Source organism: Peromyscus eremicus, chromosome 11 (assembly GCF_949786415.1).
Source record: "Peromyscus eremicus chromosome 11, PerEre_H2_v1, whole genome shotgun sequence".
NCBI classification, from domain to species: domain Eukaryota; kingdom Metazoa; phylum Chordata; class Mammalia; order Rodentia; family Cricetidae; genus Peromyscus; species Peromyscus eremicus.
Window position 1 is genome coordinate 59,912,630 of NC_081427.1, and position 24,951 is coordinate 59,937,580.

Consider the following 24,951-nt stretch of genomic DNA (forward strand, 5'->3'; position numbering starts at 1 on the left):
TGTGTAGTCATATAGCTGGAGCGGCAGAATCCTAACATTCCAGACTTTTGCTTATTATAAAAAAGTGGGTGAACAGGAATAGGGGCGTTGTTTCTCCTGGAAAAACTGCTTCCAGCTGACTTGATGGGCATCGGTTGATTCTTGGGGAGGGGGGTGCATAGGAAAGGGGGCTTCTGAAGTAGATAGGAGTCCTGGGATAGTGCATTGCCGTCTGCTGCCTTGAAGCTGTTCATCTTTTTTGGCTTGGACTCTGGCTGCTTGTGTTGGACAGGATGCTGGTGAGACAGAGAAAAGCTAAGAAGAATTATTATTATTTTATTTTTTTCCTTTGGGGGGTTCCCAGGGTGAGAGAGGGGGTCCCAAGACCAGGAAGGTTTGGGATTGGCGCTTATCTGAAGTAGATCCGACCTGTCCAGATGGATTTAAGCTAGTTTCTGGAGCTTAGAAAAAATTTAAACATATTAAGAAGCAGCCATGAGAAAATTAAAGTCTTGGGCTGGTGACCATGACATGACATTGTAGTATTTAGTACTCTGCTTATGTTAGTTAGTGTTAGAGAGAGAGAGAGAGAGAGAGAGAGAGAGAGAGAGAGAGAGAGAGAGAGATTAGAACATGTTTTTATTTTTTACCTGAGATAAGCCTTATCAGAGATAGATTTTTTTATTTTTATTTTATAATTAATTTAATTTTACATATCAGCCGTGGATTCCCCTGTCCTCCCTCCTCCCACCCCCCAGGCTTCCCTCCCAATCCACCCCCCATTCCCACCTCCTCCAAGGCAAGGTCTCCCCTGGGGTGTCAGCCCAGCCTGGTAGATTCAGTTGAGGCAGGTCCAGTCCTCTCCTCCCTACGTCAAGGCTGAGCAAAGTGTCTCAGCATAGGCCCTAGATTCCAAAAAGCCAGCTCATGCACCAAGGACAGGTCCTGGCTCCACTGCCTGGGGGCCTCCTAAACAGTTCAAGCTAATCAACTGTCTCACTTATCCAGAGGACCTGGTCTAGTTAAATGGGGGCTCCTCAGCTATTGGTTCACAGTTTATGTGTTTCCACTAGTTTGACTATTTGTCCCTGTGCTTTTTCCAATCATGGTCTCCATATCTCTTGCTCATATAATCCCTCCTCTCTCTCGCCAGTTGGACTCCTGGAGCTCCACCTGGGGTTTGGCTGTGGATCTCTGCATCTGCTTCCATCAGTCACTGGATGAGAGTTCTGTCATGACAGTTAGGGTGTTTGGCCATCCGATCACCAGAGCAGGTCAGCTCAGGCACTCTCTCGACCATTGCCAGTAGTCTATTGTGGAGGTATCTTTGTGGATTTCTCGGGACCTCTCTAGCACTCTGCTTCTTCCTATTCCCATGGGGTCTTCATTTATCATGTTGTCTCTTTCCTTGTTCTCCCACTCTGTTCCTGATCCAGCTGGGACCTCCTGCTACCCTAAGCTCTCTTTCCCCCAACCCTTGCCCTCCATTACCCCCACCCACCCACACTTTGCTCATGTAGATCTAATCCATTTCTCTGTGTCTTTCTTAGGGTCCTCTTTACTAGGTAACTGCACTGGAGTTGTGAGTTGCAGTCTGGTTATCTTTTGCTTTACATCTAGTATCCACTTATGAGTGAGTATGTACCATGCTTGTCTTTCTGAGCCTGGGTTACCTCACTCAGGACGATTTTTTCTAGTTCCATCCATTTGCCTGCAAACCTCATGATGTCATTGTTTTTCTCTGTTGAGTAGTACTCCATTATGTATATGTACCACATTTTCTTTATCTATTCTTAAGTTGAAGGGCATCTAGGTTGTTTTCAGGTTGTGGCTATTACAAATAATGCTGATATGAACATAGTTGAGCATGTGTCCTTGTAGTATGTTTGAGCATTCCTTGGGTATATGCCCAAGAGTGGTATAGCTGGGCCTTGAGGGAGGTTGATTCCCAGTTTTCTAAGAAAGCGCCATATTGATTTCCTGTACAAGTTTACATTCCCACCAGCAGTGGAGGAGTGTTCCCCTTGTTCCACATCCTCTCCAACATAAGCTGTCTTCAGTGTTTTTGATCTTAGCCATTCTGACAGGTGTAAAATGGTATCTCAGAGTCATTTTGATTTGCATTTCCCTGATGACTAAGGATTTTGAGCAATTCCTTAAATGTCTTTCAGCCATTTGAGCTTCTTTTGTTGAGAATTCTCTGTTTAGCTCTATAGCCCATTTTTTAATTGGACTGCTGGGTATTTTGATGTCTAATTTCTTGAGTTCTTTATATGTTCTGGATATCAGCCCTCTGTCAGATGTGGGGTTGGTGAAGAACTTTTCCCATTCTGTAGGCTGTTGCTTTGCCTTGTTGACTGTATCCTTTGCCCTACAAAAGCTTCTCAGTTTCAAGAAGTCCCATTTATTGTTTCTCTCAGTGTCTGTGCTACTGGTGTTATATTTAGGAAGTGATCTCCATTGTCAACACGTTCAAGACTACTTTCTATTTTCTCTTCTATCGGGTTCAGAGTAACTGGATTTATGTAGAGGTCTTTGGACTTAAGTTTTGTGCACAGTGACAGATATGGATCTATTTGCAGTCTTCTACATGTTGACATCCAGTTATGCCAGCACCATTTGTTGAAGATGGTTTCTTTTTTCCATTGTATAATTTTGGCTTCTTTGTTGAAAATCATATATTCATAGGTGTACAGATTAATGTCAGGGTCTTCAGTTCCATTGGTCCACATGTCGGTTTTTATGCCAGTACCAAGCTGTTTTTATTACTGTAGCTTGATAGTAGAACTTGAGGTCAGGGATCATGATGCCTCCAAAGGGTGTTTTATTGTACAGGATTCTTTTGGCTATCCTGGGTTCTTTGTTTTTCCATATGAAGTTGAGTATTGTTCTTTCCAGGTCTGTGAAGAATTGTGTTGGGATTTTGATGGGGATTGTATTGAATCTGTAGATTGCTTTTGGTAAGATTGCCATTTTTACTATGTTAATCCTACCTATCCATGAGCATGGGAGATCTTTTCATTTTCTTACATCTTCTTCAATTTCTTTCTTCAGGTACTTAAAGTTCTTGTCATACAGGTCCTTCGCTTGTTTAGTTAGAGTTACCCCAAGGTATTTTATATCATTTGTGGCTATTGTAAAGGGTGATGTATCTCTGATTTCTTTCTCAGCCAGTTTGTCATTTGTATATAGGAGAGCTACTGATTTTTTTGAGTTAATCTTGTATCCTGCTACATTGCTGAAGGTGTCTATAAGCTATAGGAGATCCTTGGTCGAACTTTTGGGGTCACTTATGTATACTATCATGTCATCTGCAAATAGGGAAAGCTTGACTTCTTCCTTTCCAATTTGTATCCCCTTGATCTCCTTATGTTGTCTTATTGCTCTGGCTAGAACTTCAAGTACTATATTGAATAAGTGTGGGGAGAGTGGACAGCTTTGAGAGATAGATTATTTTAAGGCACCTGTTTCCTTTATTAGTTTAACATCCAGGAGACACAGGTAATCAATTGCTGAGAACATTTAACAGTAATAGATTGTTATATTAAAGTCTGTTTTTGCAGAGCCCAGACACTTTTGGGCCTGGGGGTGTTCCTTACCACCTGGGTATATCTGATGATCCTTGGACTCCAGCTCTATGGTGATCCTGTAATAATTAGTTGAGTTAATTACAAGAGGGATCCAGGAGGAGAAAAGCTTGTGGGGTGAGACCTCATTCTTCTGGAATTGGGGACAAGGCAGTGGATCCTGATCTCCCTGGAACTTGAGAGAGAGCAGGGCCCTGTCTGTATCTTTGTGCATGAGGAGGAGAAGCACTGCTGACCAGTCTGGAGTGAGGCACATGGAGGGAGCAATGAAATGAAAGCTCCTACCTTAGCTGGAAAATCTCTTCCCATTAGGTACCACTGAAAATACAGTTAAGTGGTGGGGTATGGTGAGGTGAGTAAGACTGTCTCCCTACCCCAACAATAAGGAAACAAGGAGAGGTGGGATCCCAACACTCCCTCAGGAATGAGTAAGTGGCACGGTATCCAACAGGAAGGAAATGGATCGCCCCATGCTGCATCCTGGGTTCCCTGTGAGCCCATAGCCAAGTCTAGGAAGTCTGCTGGAGGTCTTTGTTTGATGTCCCCATGCCACAGGGTACATGAGGGCAGTCAGCTGACCAGTTATCTGTCTCTGCTCCAGATTTGCAACAAACACACCAGAAAACACAGACCCATCAACACACAGAAAACTGACAAAATGTCCCAACAACAAAACAGACAATTGAAACAGACAAGATAAAACTTTTCAACCAACCAGAACCAGGCGGGTGAGTGATATCTTGCTATTGCCCTGGATGGGAGAATATTGGGGTCCTGTTGAACCTCCTCCCTGTCCCAGATTGGGATCCCAGAGAACAGAACCAGTCTATGACTCATCAGGAGGCCTCTGGAGATGCTTGGTGCTTTTCTCATTGTGGTAGTTCACGCCAATAAACTGAAGGCAACCTCTAAGCTTTGGAATTCTCAAGGCACATGCCTTCTGAGGTGGCCCCTCAGCCCTGGAGTTCCGAATAGAAAGTCTGGCTTTAGAACATGGGTGTGTAGTCTGAATCTCACTGGGGCCTCCAGAAAATGTTAATCCCACCAGGTGAAAATAAGACTACTACCACAAATTTTGAGCCAGATTTGAAGCAAGGTTTAATTAAATACTGGTCAGGATGATGGACTCTGGCCAGGACCATTCTGAGGTTGACAGAAAATGACAATGAGTCACATTTTTGCTGAGGCTGAGAAAGGCAAACCCATAAGGCCATCTTATTTCCAACCAGGTCCGATCAGGAGCAAGCATACATCCTGACTTGTTTCCTGCCTATGTACCTCCTGCCTTCACGTGATCAAGCACATCCCATGCAGTTGGGTCAAACAAACTTGTTTAGGGAGTGAAAACACATGGCTTGTTATCTCCTATAAACAATAGCCTCCAGCATTTCAGGAAGTATCTGTCCTTGGCAAGGGACTTACAGGTTAGAGGCATTTTTGTTTTATGGCTCTCATAGGCACGGCAGTTAAAACTTAAAACATAACTTTGGCTCTCACATGTCCTTCTCAAACTAACAGCCAAAATTTGCAGTATCACCCACATAGTGCTGGCTTTAGAGGCATGAGAATGAAAGGGTCATGGATCCTTCTGCTGAGGTGTCCAGAGAGCTGCTGGGGTCATGCAGCATGTGGCATTGGAGTCCGTGCATGAGAGGCCAGAGAGAGCAAGAGGCTGTGAGAGGACACTGTGTGAGATGTGAAAGTGAGGCCAGATTTGTAGTCAGAAACCACAAGATGTTGGAAATGCTAGACCCATGCAACATCTACCAAGAAGAGCTACACACCGGGAGTGGAGCTGCTCAAGACAGATGTGTGTAGCAGGGACAGAGCCATCTAAGCCCCTGAAGTCCAGGGTCAGACATAGAGCTACAGGACTTGGTGTTGAGCCTGCTGGGCTTTGACCGTTCTTAGGCCTGGTGTTTCCTGGCTCTGGCCCCATTCTTCCCTTTTACAACTGTAATGCATGTCCCGTTCCACTGTTTTGGGAATATGTGATCTTCTTTTTGATTCTACAGAGGGTTACAATGAACAGATTGCCTTGAGTCTCAGAAGATACTTTGGACTTTTAAATAGTTTTTGAAATGTTAGAGACTATGGGGACTTTTGAAGTTGGACCGAGTGTGTTTTGCGCTATGATGTGCCCATAAGCCTACGGAGGCCAGGGAGTGAAATGTGGTGGTTTGAGAGAAAAATGACCCCATAAGCTCAGGTATTTGAACACTTGGTTCCCAGTCGGGGTTCTGTTCAGGGAGGTTTAAGTGGTCCAGAGTTGCTGGAGGAAGCACATCACTTGGGGTGGGCGTTGAGATTATATGGCCTCACTCTACTTTCAGTTCATTCTCTGTGCTTGTTATTGAAATGTAGCCGTAGCTTCCTGCTCCTGTTACCATGCTTGCTGCCGCCTCCCCACCGTGATGGACTCTTATCCCTCTGGAACCATAAGCCCAAATAGGCTCTAGTCACTTTTGGTCACGGCATTTTATCCCAGCAGCAGAACAGTAACTAGTACAGGTACTTTTATGGGATTTCATTGGTTGCTTTGAATAAGATGGATGGCTTAACAGTGCTAATTCTTCCAACCCCTAAACATAGGTTTACACACATCATCTTTAACATCTTTCATTAATTTTTATAGTCTTTAATCTACAGATATCCTATTTAATTATTTATGATGCTCTTGAATTGGAATTCTTTTCGTATTTCTTTTTTGTTTCTCATTTGTTGTTAATGTATATAGAAATGTGCTGATATTTATGTTAGGTTTTATTATGTAAATTTACTGTCTTAATTACTTTTCTGTTTCTTGAAGAGACATCATGACCAAGGCAGCTTATAAAAGAAAGTATTTAATTGGGGGCTTGCTTACAGTTTCAGAGGGTGAGTCCGTGATCATCATGGCAGGAAGCAGGCAGGCAGGCAGACATGGAGGAGCAGTAATTGAGATCTTACATCTGATCCACAAGCAGGAGGCAGAGAAAAAGAAACTGGATCTGGCATAGGGTTTTGAAACCTCAAAGCCCACCTGCCCCCGTGACATACCTCCTTCAATAAGGCCATACCTAATCTTTCCTAAAAAGTTCCACCAACTGGAAACCGAACATCCAAATATATGTGTCTCTGGGGGGATCTAGTCTCATTTAAGCCACGTTTACTAAACTTATTACTTTGACAGTTTTATTTGTTTAAATTAGCACTTATTGTTATAGATTGATTTCATTATGATATTTTATACGTTCTTTTCTTGGTCTCCTCCTCTCCTGCTCTCCACCTCTTATTAGCTGCCTCCTGTCCTTTCCTGCCCCAAGTGACCCTCTCTGCTTTTATACCACATGTATTCAATTACTTCCTTTTTCTTTCCTCTCTAAACCTTCCTCTGAAGGTCGCCTTTTTACTTTTTGCTGCCTATGCTCCTTCCAAATATAGTAACTACAGTCTAGGATCCTCATACAGGAGAAAATATGGGGTTTTTGTCTGTTGTGAAGCATTATTCCTGGGAGACATGAACAGATATCTGCTCACACCAGACAGGGAATTGATGACAGACCAGAGTCATCAATTATGGATATAACCAAAGTCCAAATTGGTGAAATGAGTTTATTTGGGTTATTTACAAGAATTTGGGTGAGAGTTTACTTACAGTAGCATGGATGACTCAAAGGCATTTGCCTCACAAAAAGTTCACCCCAACACCGTGATGACTGGTAAAAGTTTGAGTCCCAAACCTGTCTACTTAACCTGCAGACAACTCTTCATATCAAAGTCTCCACTCCTCAGCAGTCCTTACCACTTAAATAAGGAAGAAGGGACTTCTGAATCTGGTAAGTTTCAGGAACTTCCTGGAACTTGTGAGTTGTTTGCTTCCTGGATGTTAAAGTGTCTCCCTTTAATACTTCCTAAGACTTAATAAGCTGTCCTGGGAGATAGAATGCTTCAATTCAGAGAAAATTGTAATTCTGAGTTTGACATACTTTATTATAATAATTTTCAGCTCCATTTTCCTACAAATGTTGTGATTTCATTTTTGTTTATGGCTGAATAAAATCCATGTGTATATATGTGTGTATATGTACCTAATTTTCTTTAGCCTATTTTAGTTAATGGATATTTAAGATGGTTCCATTCCTCACAATTGTGAATAGTGTGGCAGTAAATACGTGTGTGCAGATATCTGTCTGATAGGATGTGGAGTCCTTTGAGTGTATGCCCAGGAGTATCACAGCTAGGTCTTATGGTAATTTTATTTTAGTCTTTTGAGCAACCTTTACACCAGTTTCCTTGGTGGCTGCACAGTTTTACATTCCTACCAGTGATTTATCTTTTCTGGCATCCTCTCCAGAATTTGTTATTTGCATTTCTTTGGTGGCTAAAAATGTCGAAGAGCTTTAAAAGTATTATTAGCTGTTTATGTTCTTTTCAGAAATCTCAATTCAGTTTATTAGCCCATTTATTGGAAGGTTTCTGGCTTGGGTGTTTAATTTTTGGAGTTCTTTCTGTATTCTAAATGTTAGCTCTGAAGTACAACTGGCCCAGACTTCCTTCCATCCTGTGGTTGTGCGCTCACTCTGTTGGTGGTTCATTTGCTGTGCAGGAACTTGCTAGTTTCATGTAATTCCATTGTCAGTTCTTGGAGTTTTCTCCTATGCTATTAGAGCTCTCTAGAAGGTCCTGGCCGGTGTCTGTGTGCCTGGGTTTTCTCTGGCAGCTTTCCTATCGCCTTAGCTGCACCCAGGGTTCCAGTGAGCTGCGCTGCCATTTTCAGTTGATTCTAGGAATTTTTAAAATTCCTAGAATCAACTGAAAATTTTAAAAATTCCCTCTCTGCTTTATTCCATGGCTCACTGTTCATTCAAAAGTGTTTTTCAGGAACTATGGATTTTGGTAGAGTGCTTGCCTATTACACACAAAGCCCTGGGTTTGGCCCTCAGAATTAAATAAATCAATTAAATAAGCACGGCGCATCATTCAGTCTCTGAGTGTTGGCTTCGTTTCTGTGTTTCTCTTGCTGTTCAGTATAGTATGATGCTTTATTAGGAAGTTTTTCAGTGTTATTAAGGCTTGCTTTGTGACCTATAATTTGATTTTAGAGATTTTATCTGCCACTGAGAAGTACTTGTTCCCTGTCACTTGGCTGAGATATCCTGCAGCTATCACTTGAGCTATGGCATAGTTTAGCTCTAACATTTCTTTGCTGACTTTGGGGGGGTCTGGAGGACCCACCTAAGGATGAGAGTGGGGTACTGAAGTCCCCCACTGTTATGGTCAGGATGTATCTGACCTTGCATGTCCTGTACTGTTCTTTGTGTAGAACTGAGAGTTCTAAAATTCAGAGCATAGACACTTCCAATTGTTTTCTACGTTCTCGATGAGTCCTTCCTTGATGAACATGGGGAAGGCTTCTCCGTCTCCTCTGATGAGGTTTGGTTTCCATGGGTAGATAAGGCTGGGGACCCTTCTGCTCTGTATGTCGCAGTCACGTGTGTTCCTCTCGTGTTCATCTACTGTCACAGTTTGTGCCTACTCCCAGCAGCAGGTGAGTCCGGGAAATGTGGCTCTTGTTTGTCTAACTATGTAGACAGAATGAAGAGACCTGTTATATAAGAAAAATGGGAAATTAAATAAAGCCACCAGCGTCTGTCACACAGTCTTATGTAGTGTTTAACTCCCGCCTTTTCATTTTCCCTTGGGTGACTTTAATTTCTCAATCATTAATGCATAAGTTCAAAAACCAGACAGAAGCAAAGGGTTGCTGGGAAGAGTCTCTGTGTCTATGCGGGGTCCCCTCACCACAGGGCCTGATGCCTCCTTAACCAGCTTTCGGCTTCTTCGTGGAAATATGAGTACAGATAAATATGTATTCTCCTCTTCCCCCTTAATCAAAGCGCCCGCCTTGCATACCTTGCTTCCTGAAGTAGGACGAGAAGAACAGACGAGAGGAGGGGTCCGAGGACAGGCTGTGATGGAGCAGGGGCATGCAGATGCCCCTGAGTGCTGCCCACCCAGTCTCTCGCTTTGTGCTTTGGTTACACTGGCATTCACTTTACAGTAATTGGTTAGAAACTACATTTGTGGGCCGGGCGGTGGTGGCGCACGCCTTTAATCCCAGTACTCGGGAGGCAGAGCCAGGCGGATCTCTGTGAGTTCGAGGCCAGCCTGGACTACCAAGTGAGTTCCAGGAAAGGCGCAAAGCTACACAGAGAAACCCTGTCTCGAAAAACCAAAAAAAAAAAAAAAAAAGAAACTACATTTGTGACTTATACACCATCATGTGATTTCTCACAATAAGAATGTTTTTAAGAGTATGTCCTGAGAATTGATTTAAATGAATCGAATTTAAGATGCCCTTTCACAATCTAATTTATCCCATTTCAGTTCTGATAAAATGGAGAGCCGTTTAATGAGGGAGAAATGCCCTGGAAAGTTCTTTTCTTAACCTAAATAATCATATCTGTGTCTTGTTATAAGGTTCATTACCATGGTACCCAGATAAATTAATATATTCCATCTGAGAAAAAATACAGAGTTAAAAGCTAGTGTTCACTTTTTTCTTTTTGTGACCTGTAGTGTGGTTTAAAGTTCTTTTCAGTGTGTCACATGACACTTCTGGGAACTCAGCCTGAAGTATTTCCCTCTGTCGTATTTCTTGACTCTCATTTCTCATCAGGACAGCAGCTTAACAAAACGATGCTCCTTGCTAACATATGTCTTCGTTAGTAACAGAAATGCTTTCCAGGTCTCTCCTGGATCCAACAGGTGTATGGGGCAAAGGGAATGTGATCACTAAAGAGTATGGTGTTCCCAGGCATGCAGCAGCCAGATCAATAAAAAGCAAAATAGAGAAACTATACCCAGACTCTGGCATGTTCATGCATATGTAAAATTTCGCATATGCTCTTATTTTAAAATGTATTGTTATTCCTTTTTTCATTTTATTTATGTATTTTATGTGTGGTGGGGGATTCACGTGTCTCACAGTGTGCACGCAGAGGGCAGAGGTCGATTTGCAGGAGCTGGTTCTCTCCTTCCACCAGGTGGGTCTCAGGGTTGAGCGCATCCGGCCCTGCAATAGGCATTCTTCCCCATGAGCCCTCTCGCCAACCCCTGTTTGCTCTTGTTAATGCCATCTCTTGGCATCCTGTCCTGTCAAAAGAATACTCCAAAGCACATCATTAGTGACTGAATGTTGGGGATGATGGTGACACTTGATCTCTTCACACTCTCCTCATCATGCTTCTTATTTCATGCCGACTCCTGAGCACACCCAGGTAGACAGCTGTAATTTTATTTGAGGGACAGAGCCTTTGATCAGCAGCAAAATCTTCCATCAGCTCCTTTTACGAAATGTGACTCATTTCCAGCGCTCCATTGTGGGTTTCTAAGCCACTGAATGTTCTGTAATTGAAATATAGAAGTTACATAATATATTGGCAGCAGTGGGGGTCTATTCCATCTCTGGTCACTTAGATGTTGATGAAGGAATGGAGCCGGGCAGGATGGTTAGACTGCTGTGGGCTTTGGGGAATTTTTTATCCATTTCCTATCTTTTGCTTTTACTTATACACTTCTGTTTTAATACAGGTACAGCCTGACTATTTGGACCGGAAAGGATGACAGTTATTCCACTGAAGATTTACTTTATATTCGAGACTACTTTAATAAAACCCAAGTTTTCTATGATATTCTGGAACCACAAAACCATGAATTTAAACAAGCCATTGGGATCCAAGTCTCTCTTTAAGAATATAAGAATACACTTCTTCTAAATCATTTTCTCTTTTGGTTTCATGATTTTTCTCTGCTTTGGTCTGAATTAATTGCTGTATTAATTGTGATTATTGGTTTATGCTAAATTTATCCAATCAAAAATGCTTATTGTGTACTTATTCTATCCTTATAATGTCTTTATGGCTGTACGTGGCTGAAAGATTTTACCAGCTGCAATAAAGTTGTTTTAAAATTATAGTAAAAATGTTCAAGCCAGGTGTGGTAACACATGCTTATAACCCTAGGACTTGAGAGCCTGAGGCAGGAAGATCAAGAGTTCAAGGCCAGCCTGGACTATATTGTGATACCCTATCTCAAAAACAACATTTTGTAACTTCTCTATAATCATCAGACATTAATTTTGTAAAAAAAAAAAAATTGAATTAATAAATTAACTACTTTTTGATGAAATTAGAACCATGATATATTTGTCCAAAATGAAATACTTCCTAACTCTTAACAATTTTCTTAAAAAGTTTTGCTACGTTTATTCATTTATGTTTTGTATGCATACGTATGTGAGTGTGCCATGGTGCACACGTAGAGGCCAGAGGAAAACTTGGAGGACTAGGTTCTCTTCCACCGTGTATGTTCTGGAGATCAAACTCAGGTTATTAGGCCTGGCGGCAAGTGCCTTAGTGCTGAGCCCTCTTTCCGGCCTAATAGTCTTAAAACAATAGTATGTGATGATTAAGTGACATTCAAGAAGCTGCCACTTAGACCAAGATGTAAAGGAATTAAGCTGTTCTGAGAAACGAAAGTACACACAGAGAGTTGTGGGATTTCTCCTACTGCCAAGTGTATTCTGAATGGTTACTTGTGTGGGCAAATAACCACACTCATTTCTTCACACCACACACATGACTGAAGGGCACCTTTGGCCTACACGTAAAAGCTGAATTTAGAAGGCATTTGGCAGCGAGTGTAAAGATCTCGTGCTTCTGAGGTGGACAGGAAGTACTAACTCTAAAAGAAAATACAGATAAATGGACTTGAACAAGCTTCTCATCCGAAGACGCCATTGAGATGGCTCAGTAGTTAAGGGCACTGGCTGCTTTTCCGCAGGACTTGAAGTTCAACTGCGGGCACCCTCATGGTGGCTTACAACCATCTGAAACGCCAGATCTGCAGGATGCAATACCCTCTTCTTGTCTCCTTGACTAAATGCACTCATGCGGTGCATAGACACATGCAGATGAAGCACCCATACTCATAAAATAAAAGTAAATCCTGAAAAAAAAAGGCACCACTGGAGCATGGCTGAGAAAGGGCTACTGTTTTATGTGAAGTACACCTATAAACTGATAAAAAGCCAAAAGTTTGAATTAAAAATGAGGAAAAAAATATTAACAGATGCACCACAAAATAAAATATCCATACACCCAAAGCAAGTTTTCCAGAAAAGGTTCTGGACAGTATTACCACTCATCCAGGAAAGGCAATTTAAGCCACAGTGGGATACCAGTGCATACGTCCCAGAACAGCTCACACTAGAAGGACTGACAACTTGTATGTGTGTGTGTGTGGGGGGGGCATTCCCACAGTTTCCAATAAAGACAATATCTCTGCCCTAGGATCCAGCCATTGTGTCCTTAAACATGAACTCAGGGGAGTTCCCATGTTCACAGAAAAGACTTGTGATAGAGTGTTGCTGGCAGTTATATTCTGAGCCCCTAATTAAAAACAACACATTTCCCCAGCAAGAGAACTGCTAAATACAATGAGGTTACTACACAGCGCTAAAAAAAGTTTGAACTACTTAATTCGTGTTATAGGATAAGAGTAAACAGTGCAGAGGAATGAGGACGGCTGAGCACATACTGTATGGATCTATTTGTACCAAGTCCAAGGGTACTGTCTTAGTGTTCTGTTGCTGTGAGGAGACACCACGACCACGGCAACTCTTAAAAAGGAGCACTTAACAGCTTTAGAGGTTCTGTCCATTATCATCAGGGAGGGAAGCATGGTAGCATGCGGAGAGAAGCATGGTAGCATGCAGGCAGACACGGTCATCCGCAGGCAACAGGAAGTGAGCTGTATGCCACACTGAGCATAGCTTGAGCATAAGAGACCTCAAAGCCTGCCCCCCACAATGACACACTTCCTCCAACAAGGCCACACCTACTCCAACAAAGCCACACCTCCTAATAGTGCCACACCCTATGAGGGCCATTTTCTTTCAAACCACCACAAGCACCCAGAACTAATACATTGCAACAGAGGTCAGAATGGCGGGTTACTCATGGGATTAGGTAGAGTTACTGGATGGGCAGTGGGATGGCTAGGGGAAGTGATGAAAATGTCTGTAGTTGTGCCAACATGCCTATTTGGAAGGAATATGTGGCAAGGAATAACTTGTACATTTTACTGTGTTGTAAGTTATACATATCAATCCTTGATAATATTTTCATAGACCATGATATACAGAAATTCGTAGGATGCTAACAGACACTGGAATGCCAGCCTTGGTTAATGTGGAAAGATGTTGTGGGCTGCAAAGCAACATTATGGGATGGCATATGTGAAGCTGATGTATTCACATGCACAGACGAATTTTGGAAAGAAGTTCAAACACGAAATACTTGCCTCTTCAATGTTTCCAGGCCTAAGGCATTGTTGTAGTCCCATAGCGTTTGAATTCTGCTCGCCATGACTCCCAAGACCATCCCACCTTAGAAGAGACATTGGTAAGAGATTTGATTGTTCAGAAATTCAGAACCTTTCAAATGTACAATTACTTTTGGTCCTGTGAGAGTAGTGTAACTGCGCATTAGCCATTAGGTGTTGATTTCTCTAGTGGGAAATTATTAAAAGTAATTTGGAACAGTTTGTCGATTTGCTTGGATCTTAGTTCTCTGGGCTTTTTACCCCCCTGAAATCAGTTAGCATCTAGTGAATTCATAGAAAGGTGCTGTATCTCTCTCCCTATTATTTTAGATATGAGCCTGCCTATGAGGAATACTGAAAGTCACAGGTTCATGACAAAGGCCAGAATAGTTGAGTGCTAAAAAGAAAGATACAGAAGTGCTGGCGCTCTTTCTGTAAAAATGAGATCGACCAAGTCCCCTGGTCCAAGAAGATCTTGTCAGGGCTTGGAAGTAGAGCGGCCTGTGGAGGAACGGGGGGCTATTGTTCTAGCGGCCACATCCACATTGCTCTTGTACTTTGCATGTCATTACCTTGCTCCCTTCTTTATACCCATCAGCCTTGTGCCTGGGACCACAATTTGACCTGTCACATGGTTTTGTGAAGAAGCCCATTAATTTTTTTCTGGGGCTCAGAGAGGCGGGGCGAAGAAATGGAACAGACTCCATGTGTTGAGACTCTGCAGATGTTTCTCTGTGACCCTAAGCTGGAACTCCATCCAGGTTGAGGTTAGAGTCCCAGACCACAGAGAGGAAGCCTTGAGACGCGGCTGAGGTGCTTGGCTTCTCCAGGGACCACAACCTGCTGTAAGCAGGGAAGGATTGTGGGAATCCAGGGACCATATCCCACTGTAAGCAGGGAAGGATTGTGGGAATCCAAAGACCATATCCCAACTGTAAGCAGGGAAGGATTATGGGAATCCAGGGACCATATCCCGCTGTAAGCAGGGAAGGATTGTGGGAATCCAGGGACCATATCCCCACTATAAGCAGGGAAGGATTGTGGGAATCCGGGGACCATATCCCCACTGGAAGCAGCAGATGGCTGTGGTCAGTTTGGAGTTTCAGGAAGGCAGGGGAGAGCCAACCACACTGTGGATTCTCAAAGAGAAGAAATACAAAGACCCAAAGTAGGTGATGGAAAAAGGGATTCAAGAAACAGAAGAAATGTTTGTGGACTGCAGTTCTGCACCTAGTCAGTCCATTGAGCAGAGAGAAATTTGGATGACTGACAGGGAACCTGGCTGATGGGGACAGAACAGGAAACAAGCCAGCTGGGGCTTTATTTCTCAGAGGGTCATCGATGCAACTTCACACCATTTGGAAAAGAAAGAGAAAACCTCCACCCACCTAATTCTGGACCTAGTTTCCACTCCAAGAAAGACATTCTTTTCTTTAAGTAATCCTGTTTTCTAAGGACTCCACCTCATCCCACCCCCACAGTGATTCTGACTTTACTACATATTTAAATTATTTCAAAACTCAGACAATAGAACTTCCCACACAGCCCACAGCTACAGTAGAGAGAGAGCAGGGCGTGTGGGTGGCTGACCAGTCTCCTGGATCCCCATTCTTTTGTTCCTGTGCTGAGGCTCGCGGGAGCACCAGACCCACAATCTCTGGTGCCCGAGCCCACTGGGTCTCATTGCCGCTGTAGATTAAGGCTGGTATTCGCTCTCTTTGATTTGACTCTTAGAGTGAAGGAGCATAGCAAAAGTCCAAATTTTTAATTAAGATATTTGGCTGTGAAAGTCTTGCTTCTTTGTTAGCTCAAGGGCTAATTACGAAGAACAGAAACTCTAGGGCAGAGTACTTATCTAATGTGTGTTGGTTACGTGTCTGCTGCTGTGATAAAGCGCCACGAACACAGGCCATTCAAGGAGGAGTTTATTTTGGCTTACCGTTCCGGAGGCACGAGTCTATCATCGCGGTGCTCAGGCGTGGTAGCAGGCAGCCGGAGCAGGAAGCTGGGAGCTCACGCCTTCAACCGCAAACGTTGAAGCAGACACAGCGAACGCGAAGTGGGGCCAGGCTACGTCATCTCCACCAGCAAGGCTACGTCATCTAACCACTCACCCCCAAACAGCACCCCCAACCAGGAAATGCTCAGATGCTGTGCCAATGGGCTATTTCTCATTCAAACTGTCATAGTATGTAAAAGACCCTGGGTTCAATGCCTGGCATCACATACACGCGCGCGCGCACGCACACACACACACACACACACCCTGATGCACCCCCAACATCGCGCTCGTAAGGGTTTGGAGGCCTTGGTGGTCCCACCTGTATGGGACTGTAATAACTTTATTACTGGCCATGGTCATTTCAGAGCTTTACCCAGTGAGTTCCTTGTGTTCCACCACCCTCCTTACAGCTGATTTTGAATTTCTGAGAACTGTTCCATCATGGTTGCCTCCATGTTCCATCATGCTGTAGGAAACACGTACATCTGCTCTGGTCAGAGTGTTTACCTCGGCTTCCACCTTAGGGAAAGCTTCCATGTGTCTCTCAGGGGAAGTGATTTTTTTTTTCCCCTTTATTCCAAGTTCCTAGCACCAGTAAGGAGTCAGCTAGTAAGTGTTTTTCAATTTGAGAAAATTGATTTGAATTGGAATGTTTTGCTCGGCAATCAAAATCTGTGCCGTCCTAACCAACGCTGGGTGAACACAAAAACAAAGCAAAACGCTGTGTGCACGACTGCAATTCCAAATCCACTTTCAACTTTTCCTACTTAATCTAGAACTCCTAATGAGTGAAGACATTTCAAAGAACCTTCTGGCTGAAACAGTTTCAAAGATCGTTAAGTGAGAGGCACTCTTGTTGAATGTCTGATCAGCAGCTGTCTCCTGTGTGTTTCCAGGAATGGAGACCCTATGTCTCCCTCATACAAGGTTCTCCATCGATTGACAGCCCTGGTGGAAATATTCCAGTAGCTTCATTTTCTGGTCATGTTTGACTCCATCTGAAAGACTCAGGGCTCAGTCATTTCATCCTTAATTTCGGTAGTGAAGGCCAGCCATCTAGTCTCAGTTGAGGCTTTCTGAGACTTTTAAACATTTTCCAGACTCTGTCATCTTTTCCATCTTCTTGCATTGATTAATTTTGAGTCAATGTGACAAAAAACACCCACAGAGTAGCTGCGGGAGAGAAAGCTTCATTTGGGTCCTGGTTTTGGCGGCACCGACTCCAGCCCATCACGGTGGGAAGCACAGCAATGGAGACATACAACAGCGGCTGCTCACTGTACCACAGACAAGGTGCAGAAAGTGGCTTGAACCAGCGGTCATACTGTACCCTGTAAAAACACACCGCAGGGGCCTTCTCTGCCAGCCAGCCCCCACCTCCCAAGGTTCCGGTCTCACAAAATAGTGCCACCAGCCTGGGGAACAAGTGTTCAGAACGGGAGCCTGTGGGGGACATTTTCAATTCAAACCACAGCTTTTTCCCCCCTGTACATTCTGGTTTCAATGCCATCCCCAGAATTGGATCTTTCACAGTTGATTAAGGAGTGCTGGGTCAGTAGTGGACACAGATTAATCTTCCAGCAACATGATCTAGCCCGGTTGGCAGTTCCAGCACACACAGACTGTCCTGAGCCAATGATGAACCGAACTGGTCCATTTCCCTCATCAGCCATTGATCGTCCTGACCCCACGCCCCTGCGTCCGTGACCGCTAAGCTTCTCTTTGCAGATTTGGTCCTGCATCCCAGCAGACTGTGCTGTGGATATCTCTCTGTATAAATAAACACTGATTGGCCAATAGCCAGACAGGAAGTATAGGCGGGACTAACAGAGAGGAGAATTGAGGAAACAGGAAGGGAAGAGATAGACTGCCTGGAGCCGCCACCAGGACAAGCAAGATGTAAGGTACCAGTAACCCACGAGCCACGTGGCAAAGTATAGATTAATAGAAATGGGCTAAATATAAGAGTAAGAGCTAGACAATGATAGGCCTGAGCTAATGGCCAAGCAGTTTAAATAATGTAAGCATCTGTGTGTTTATTTTAAAAGTGGGCTGCGGGACTTGGCGGGACTGGGAGAGAAAAGCTCTCCAACTACAAGACTGGAGTCCTTCTGTGGTTTCTGGTATCTGCAGTGCATCCTTCCTGGCTTTCCTTTTCTTTTCCTGCCCGTTAATTGTAGACTTTAAGAGAAGGTTTGCAGAGACAGGGTGTCACCTTGGGAGGTGGGCAGGTGAACCTACCATATCTGACAGATTTGCTATGCTCTGGCCCTCGTAGGAACATGGACGTGTGATCCAAGAGCCGGCTGTACATTGTACACATGCACGAAATCATCAAAGAATAAATAATAACCAAGAATGGTGGTACATGCCTATAATTCCAGCATTCCAAAGGATGAAGCAAGAGTGTTTTCAGTTGAAGGCCAGCCTGAGCTATATAGTGAGACTCTATCTCAACAAAACAAAGTAAATACGATCTAAAGAACACTGGAACTAAAAAGGCTATATAAAAGCAATTATTAGTCTACTAAGAATTATGGCTTCCAAATGGATTAAACCTTGTAAATTAAAGTAGGTCTCAAGCCAAGCAAGTATTGCCTGTAATCCCAGCCCCTTGGTAGGCTGAGGTACATAGATCACTTGAGCCCAGAAGTTCTAGATCAGCCTGGAAAATGTAGGGAGACTCATAGAGAGTGTGGGGGAAAAGAAGGAGAGATGGAGAAAGGGAGAAAAAAGAGGAATATAGGTGGGGGTAAGGAATGGAGAGTTGATTTTGAAAACCATTGCCGGGCGGTGGTGGTGCACCCCTTTAATCCCAGCACTCAGAAGACAGAGGCAGACAGATCTCTGAGTTCAAGGCCAGCCTGGCTATACAGAGAAATCGTGCCTAAAAACAAAACAAAAGACAGAGAAAAAAACAAACAACAAAAAACCAAAACTGCCATTTCCTAAAAGTAGGTGGTGTAGCCCACATAGTCATTACCAACCAGGGCAGCATCAGGTCGCCAGGGAGGCAGAAAGGGCAAAAGGGAAAGGTGGTAAGAGATGCTCTTAAAATTGGCCTTTATTTTAAACAATCAGTTAGCACATATTCATCATGCAAAATCAGTGCCATTATGTAACAGGCCCTGAAACCTTAGCACAACTGACGCCATGTTAGTGGCGCCATTCTGACCTTCCAGCCCAGCACACAAGCCCCTACAACTGTCAAAACGGGAGCCAAGGCCTAGTCCATCAAAGACACAGTCCATCAAAGACCTAGTCCAGAGTTTCAGGGTCCGGCAAAGTCCCTAAATTCCTAACTAACCTTGCCTTTTGGCTTCTGTGGTTTTCCTTCTCACTAACTATTCTTGCTAACCAAAGTGTGTCAAACAGGGTGTGGTTTATGCACAAAAGGCCAAGAGCAGTGAGGCTTGGGCCTGCATGATTTAAGTTCCCCATGCTGCCACCAGCTGGCAACACAGACTTTCTGTTTGGCTTTACAAGTGCGGGTGTGTTCCTTGGTGGAATTACTTCACAACTGTAACATCTATAGGATGTCTGCACAGGTGTGTGTGCGTGTGTGACTTTGTGTGTGTGTGTGTGTGTGTGTGTATATGTGTGTGTCCGTGCGTGTGTGTAGGCCAGAGGTTAACCTTGACTGTCTTCCTTTATTGTTCTCTATTTTATTTTTTGAGACAAGGTCTCTCACTAAACCTGGAGCTTGTTTAATTGGCTGGCCACAACACCCCAGACTCTGGCCTCTGCCTCCGGGGGTTCCACATGCTCATAGCCATGCTTAGCTTTTATGTGAGTCCTGAATGTCTCATCTCCATGCTTACACAGCAAGAGCTTTACCCACCGAACCATCTCACTAGTTTCATTTTAATATATCATTAATATATTCATGCAGATAATATCATATTCTATTCATATCTAGGCCCCCCGCACCTCTTCTTGTTCCTCCCTGGAAGAGTCGTACTTATGTTTCCGTATCATAGCCATACTTAAATGTATATACTTAAATCTAGATTCCATATGACAAAACAGGTATGTTTACCTAAGTCCGGCATGTTTTGCTTAACATGATGATATCTGTTTCTATTCGTTTTCCTGCAGGTGATGTCATCTTGTTCTTGTGACTGACTGACTCACCTGTACCAGGCGAGACTGGAAGACAAGTCTGCTGCAGCCGACTTACTTGCTATTTCTGGCATTCCTAGAAACTTTTTCATCATCCTCAAAAATGCAATCTCTCTTTTAAGCAAATGCAGGAATCGAATTATTAGGGAACAGAATGAGGTTTGTAAAGGGTTCTGTTACTGCATGCCTGGCCCATGTATGTCCACTAAGGCTACCCTATGCAGATGTCACTGTCTTCTTTGGATGGGCAATGCCAAGCTTGACTTAGTAACAAGGATCACCCTGTCCCCTCTAAATGACTGCTTCCCTGGGTCTATATTAGTTATAATCTAGGAAATTCTGCTCACCAGGAACTAAGAATGGTACCTGTAAAGCCAGTATGTGAAGCATTATTTGACCTTTAAGTTAAATCGAACTCTACATGAAATTCAAACATAAATGTAAAATCAACACACGCCCATGCACACTCATGTGCGCGCACACACAGATTCCTGTACGGAATATTGGTGACTCCTCCAGGCACCCAGTGACACCCATTCAGTGTAGTAAAAAGCCTCATGGAACGGCTTTACAACCAGACTCTAACAGCGTGAGTATCTAAAATGTTCTTAGGATTGCTTGAAGGTTAAAAATTCTGATGATGGTCAACAAAGTTTTAATCGTGTTAAATTTGCTTTCATGTTGGGAAGACCAGTTATTCTTATTTATTTGTTATTTAAATTACATGTGCAGCACAGTTTCTCTTGAAATTATGTTGAAATGTTTACTATTAGTATTTGAGGGGGAAATAAAACTTAGTCAACTTGATATTTTAAATCTTTATTGATACCATCTTGATAATGATTTACTCTATTTACACATTCTTCCAAACTGTGTCCTTACAATGTGAGATCAAGTACTTTTTGCGATATTAAAACTTGTGAAAGGAATTCGGCTACTTACAAACATCAGTACAATTTTAGTTTCTCAATAAAAAATATTTTCTAATGTAATTAATATTTTCTTCAAAACATTAAATGGAAAGGCCTGCAATTAGTTCTTAAAATAAAAGCCACAAATAATTAAATAATTTCTATGTACATTTCAAATTGCGTATATCAAATTACTAAGAAAGGCATGGAGCCACCTCTGGGGCAAAGAAAGAAAGCTGTAGATGACGTCATTAGACTCACACCTTGGGTCTTCCGGTTTTATTAGTCTTTGCTTGAGAACAGCTGTAGGGAAGAATTCTTTGAACACCAGCCTTTGAAGTCATGTAGGTAACATTGTCATTTTTCATTAAATATCTTATAATAATGTGTATTTTGTTAAAAGTTACTCATAGACCCTAAAATACTAGATGACCCAAATGTCACACCAAGGACATTATCTTTATATGACTGCCTAATAACTACATATCAGAAATAAAGATACTGCTTAGTAATGACCCGGTAATATATTTTATGATTAAGTTTCTACTTGGCTTTTGTAATTTTAGCTAAGCTAAACTAATCTATTAATCAGTTTTTTCTTTTTTTTTAAATGAAGCAAGCATTTAATTTCCATTTATGTTCAATCTGAAACTTTTTTGCACCCCCCTCTCTGCTCTGTTTTGGGTGTTTCTCTTGGGCAGACAAGAATAATGGAGGTCAAGGTGAATCCTTTTTAATTTTTATATTAGCTTGGTATTGGAAACCTATGGATAAGATACCCAAAAATAACATGAGGAATAATTCCTTAAGATAGCATGATTGGTAAGTCCGTTTGAAATCAACACACGTGCAAAACCAGCAGAATTTGGCCTGTGGTTTGCTGCTCGGCCTTGCCAGTTTGGGAGGAGGGGTGTGTGGCTGTCAGAGGATAACTTTCGGGCATCAGTCACCCCTTATCCCCTTGAGATAAGGCAGGGTCTCCTCACCTCAGCGTTAGTCAGTCTGTCTGAGCCATGAGCTTCTGGACATGCTCCTGGCTCTGCCCCTCCTATCTCCACAGAGAATGCCGGGATTACGGAAACGTGTACTGCTAGGCATAGCTGTTACCTGGATTCTGGGGATCTAAACTCAGGTTATCAGTCTTGCACGGCCAATGAGCCATCTCCCCAGCCCCCTCGACTGACATTTTGGTTCAGATTTAGCAGCCATTATATAAGAACAGTGGTTGCTTATTCTAACTAGTTCTTCATGTTTAAAAAAAAAAAAAATTTAATAAGACTTTACCTGCCTGAGTCAATGTTTTTAAAGAACCTGTTTATCCTTCTCGTGTAGTTTAGCTTTGCTGATGTCAGTGTCTTCTTCTATGATTTCGGCATCATGGAAAATTACAACCTTGTTGACATGAAGTGTTGACAAAATTACTAACTTGAGAACATGGTTTCTTAATAGAACATGAAGCCAATCTGAAATTTTAAAAATCATTTCTAGTATAGGCAACTTTCTTTCTTGGAGGATTTCTGTTTGGATGGAAAACTTGGGCCACATGAAAGCTGATAAATACTGGAGGTTTTAAGAAAAACAGCTTTCATTTTGTTAGGATTTCCTCAGAAGCTCTATATTATGGTGTGCTCACAGTACCTAATACAAAATACACTATATTTTGATCTGCCTAGCCGTGATGCACTAGCTAAGACTTAAAAGGATACAGTTAAGATCTCTTCTCTGTGTTTTTCTGATACAGACGTCTGAACATGATGTGTTTTCTAGTCGTCTCTTAAAAATTTACTAATTGCTTAATTTGCTCTGTCTGCAGTGACTGCCTCCTTAACAACATCTTTTTGCTTTTGAACTCCTTCGGGAAACTAGGAACCGTGGGCACAAGCACTTTTTGGCCACAAGAAAGCAGGCTGCAGATCTTGTTGACACCGATGTCTGTGATAGGAGGGTGAGGATTTACATTTAAGGGTGGCAGAAACCCGGGTCTGCTCTGCAGGAGGCTGTGATCAATGGGGAAGGCTCCAGAGCCCCGCCTTTCTAAGACCGCGTGATTCCTTCTGCTCAGGGGACCCGGAGGGACGGTCTCCATTAATTCTTTAGACCCTGTTAGCAAGGAAGGAGATGGCGCGAAGATCTTTTTCTTTCCAGCTTTGCCATCTTCTAAGTTTGGAGGGGTAGCCCCCTCTGAGAGCTGAGAATCAGAGCTATAGTGATTGGCTCCCGAGTTTCGCTTTTGAACGATACTTTTTAAAGTGGAGGTAAAGAGAGCCTGGTTGGAGTCCGGGTCCTGGTCAGTCGGAATTTCCATGCATGGCTGGTTGCCTTCTGGAAACAAAGAATGGTAATTTATTTCATCATACGACATCTTCCTTGAGTTGACCTGGTCAAAGGCCCTGAGCAAGTGCGCTGTGTCTTTTACATCGATGCTCTGGTGCCTGGTGATGAACCGCTTAGAAAGCGCCAGCGCACTGGTTTTGTAGGCTATTTCTTCCTCTGGAGTGATATCTTGGAGCTCCTCTTGCAAGGAGGCCACTCTGGCCTGGTGCTTTAGTGATGGGGTACTCTTGATCCAGGCTGGACCAGCCTGGGATAGCTTGGGCCCATTAGTGGCCATCCCAGGCTTCTGCCTAGGAGAGTCTGGGTCCCAGGTGTTATCACTGCTTCCAGAAAACTCCTTATCTTTAAAGCCAAAAAGTGTCAGGTCCGTCTCAGAGGAATATGAGAGTGGCAAGGAGGCTGTTTTGATGTCAATTTCTGAAGGCGTGGCCGGCGGATGGCTCCCATCCATGTCTGCCGGAGGCATGTTGAGGTATTGCTGGGTGGTGTGCCTCCCAGAGGGCGACTTTGCTGTCGTTATGATAATGACCTCTTTTCCTTTAGCCTGGCAAGCACTAAGGAGGACTTTCAGGGTATCTCTGTCTTCTGCATTTATAGCATAAACCAGAGCTGAGTAGCCAGAATGGTCCTGCAGGCTGAGGTCCGCCCCACTCTTGAGGAGCAAGGAAACCACCTCCGGGCCAGCTCTTTCTAAGCATGCGTGCATCAGAGCGCTTTTCCCAGATTTGTCCTGGATGTTGGGGTCGGCGCTGTTCTCCAGAAGGTATTTAACCATCTTGGCTCTCCCGACGCTCTGCTGGTCGATGTGTTTGGTCTTACAAGCAATCATTAAAGGTGTTTCTCCACGGTCATTGCTCTCGTTGATGTAGGCACCGCCTTCTAGCAAAAGTCTCGTGAGGCGCAGTCGGCTCTGATGGACCGCTTTGATCAAGGAATTTCCGTCAGTTGAAACTTCTGTGCCTTCATCCATCTTCAAAAGTCAGAAATCAATACCTGGTTATCAAAGAAGTCGAAGATTAATCAGACTCGATGTCCAACTTGTATTCATTTTGTCTATTTCTGAAATATGTATGAAAGGGACATAGATGGGGCTGTGTAATGAATGGAAGCAGAGCAGAATCATGAATTTGGGCTGGAGAAATGGCTCAGCAGGTAAAAGGGCTGGCTGTGCAAGCGAGTTCGATGCTAGCACCCCAGTAAAAAGGCCTGCATGGCCACATGGGTCTGTAACTCAAGCATTAGGGTCAGAGAGAAAGGTAGATTCCAGGATCTCCCTGACCGGCTAGCCCAGCCGCAAAGGTGAATTTTAGGTTTAGTGAGAGACTCTGTCTCAAGGGTATAAGACAGAAAGCAACAGTAGAGACCCTGCTCTAATTTCCACATGTGATTGCACTAGTCCAAGAACACGGGTCCGTGCATCCCCCCACCCCAAGGCATAAACCACACACATCTGAATAAAAGCAAATCTTAAAGAAAGTGTTTTAATTTATTAAAGGAAGTGGAGAGATGGCTGAGTCATTAAGAGCACCGGCCGCTCTTTCAGAGCGTCCAGGTTCAATTCCCAGCAGCCACGTGGTAACTCAAAACTGTGACACCAGTTTCAGGGGATCTGATACCTTCTTCTGGCCTCCTCAGGCACCCAGCATAC

At 43.3% G+C, this 24,951-nt stretch overlaps 2 protein-coding genes across 2 annotated transcripts in view; one reads left to right on the forward strand and one right to left on the reverse strand.

The window, feature by feature from the left end:
- The window catches only part of Fam151b (family with sequence similarity 151 member B), a 39,874-nt gene extending 28,544 nt beyond the window's left edge, over window positions 1–11,330 (forward strand). Inside the window, exon 6 of the mRNA XM_059276394.1 lies at window positions 11,142–11,330. Within this exon, the coding sequence (XP_059132377.1) occupies window positions 11,142–11,301 (160 nt within the window). The 3' untranslated portion in view covers window positions 11,302–11,330. The remainder of the gene's footprint in view (window positions 1–11,141) is intronic.
- Window positions 11,331–20,934: 9,604 nt separating this feature from the next.
- Ankrd34b (ankyrin repeat domain 34B) lies at window positions 20,935–24,288 on the reverse strand. The gene has a single exon (XM_059276465.1). The coding sequence runs from the start codon at window positions 24,271–24,273 to the stop codon at window positions 22,744–22,746; it is 1,530 nt and encodes a 509-aa protein (XP_059132448.1). The 5' UTR covers window positions 24,274–24,288; the 3' UTR covers window positions 20,935–22,743.
- Window positions 24,289–24,951: the final 663 nt, after the last annotated feature.

Excerpts from the sequence above, each read along its gene's own strand:
- Ankrd34b (XM_059276465.1), bottom strand. The coding sequence starts at position 24,273 with ATGGATGAAGGCACAGAAGTTTCAACTGACGGAAATTCCTTGATCAAA.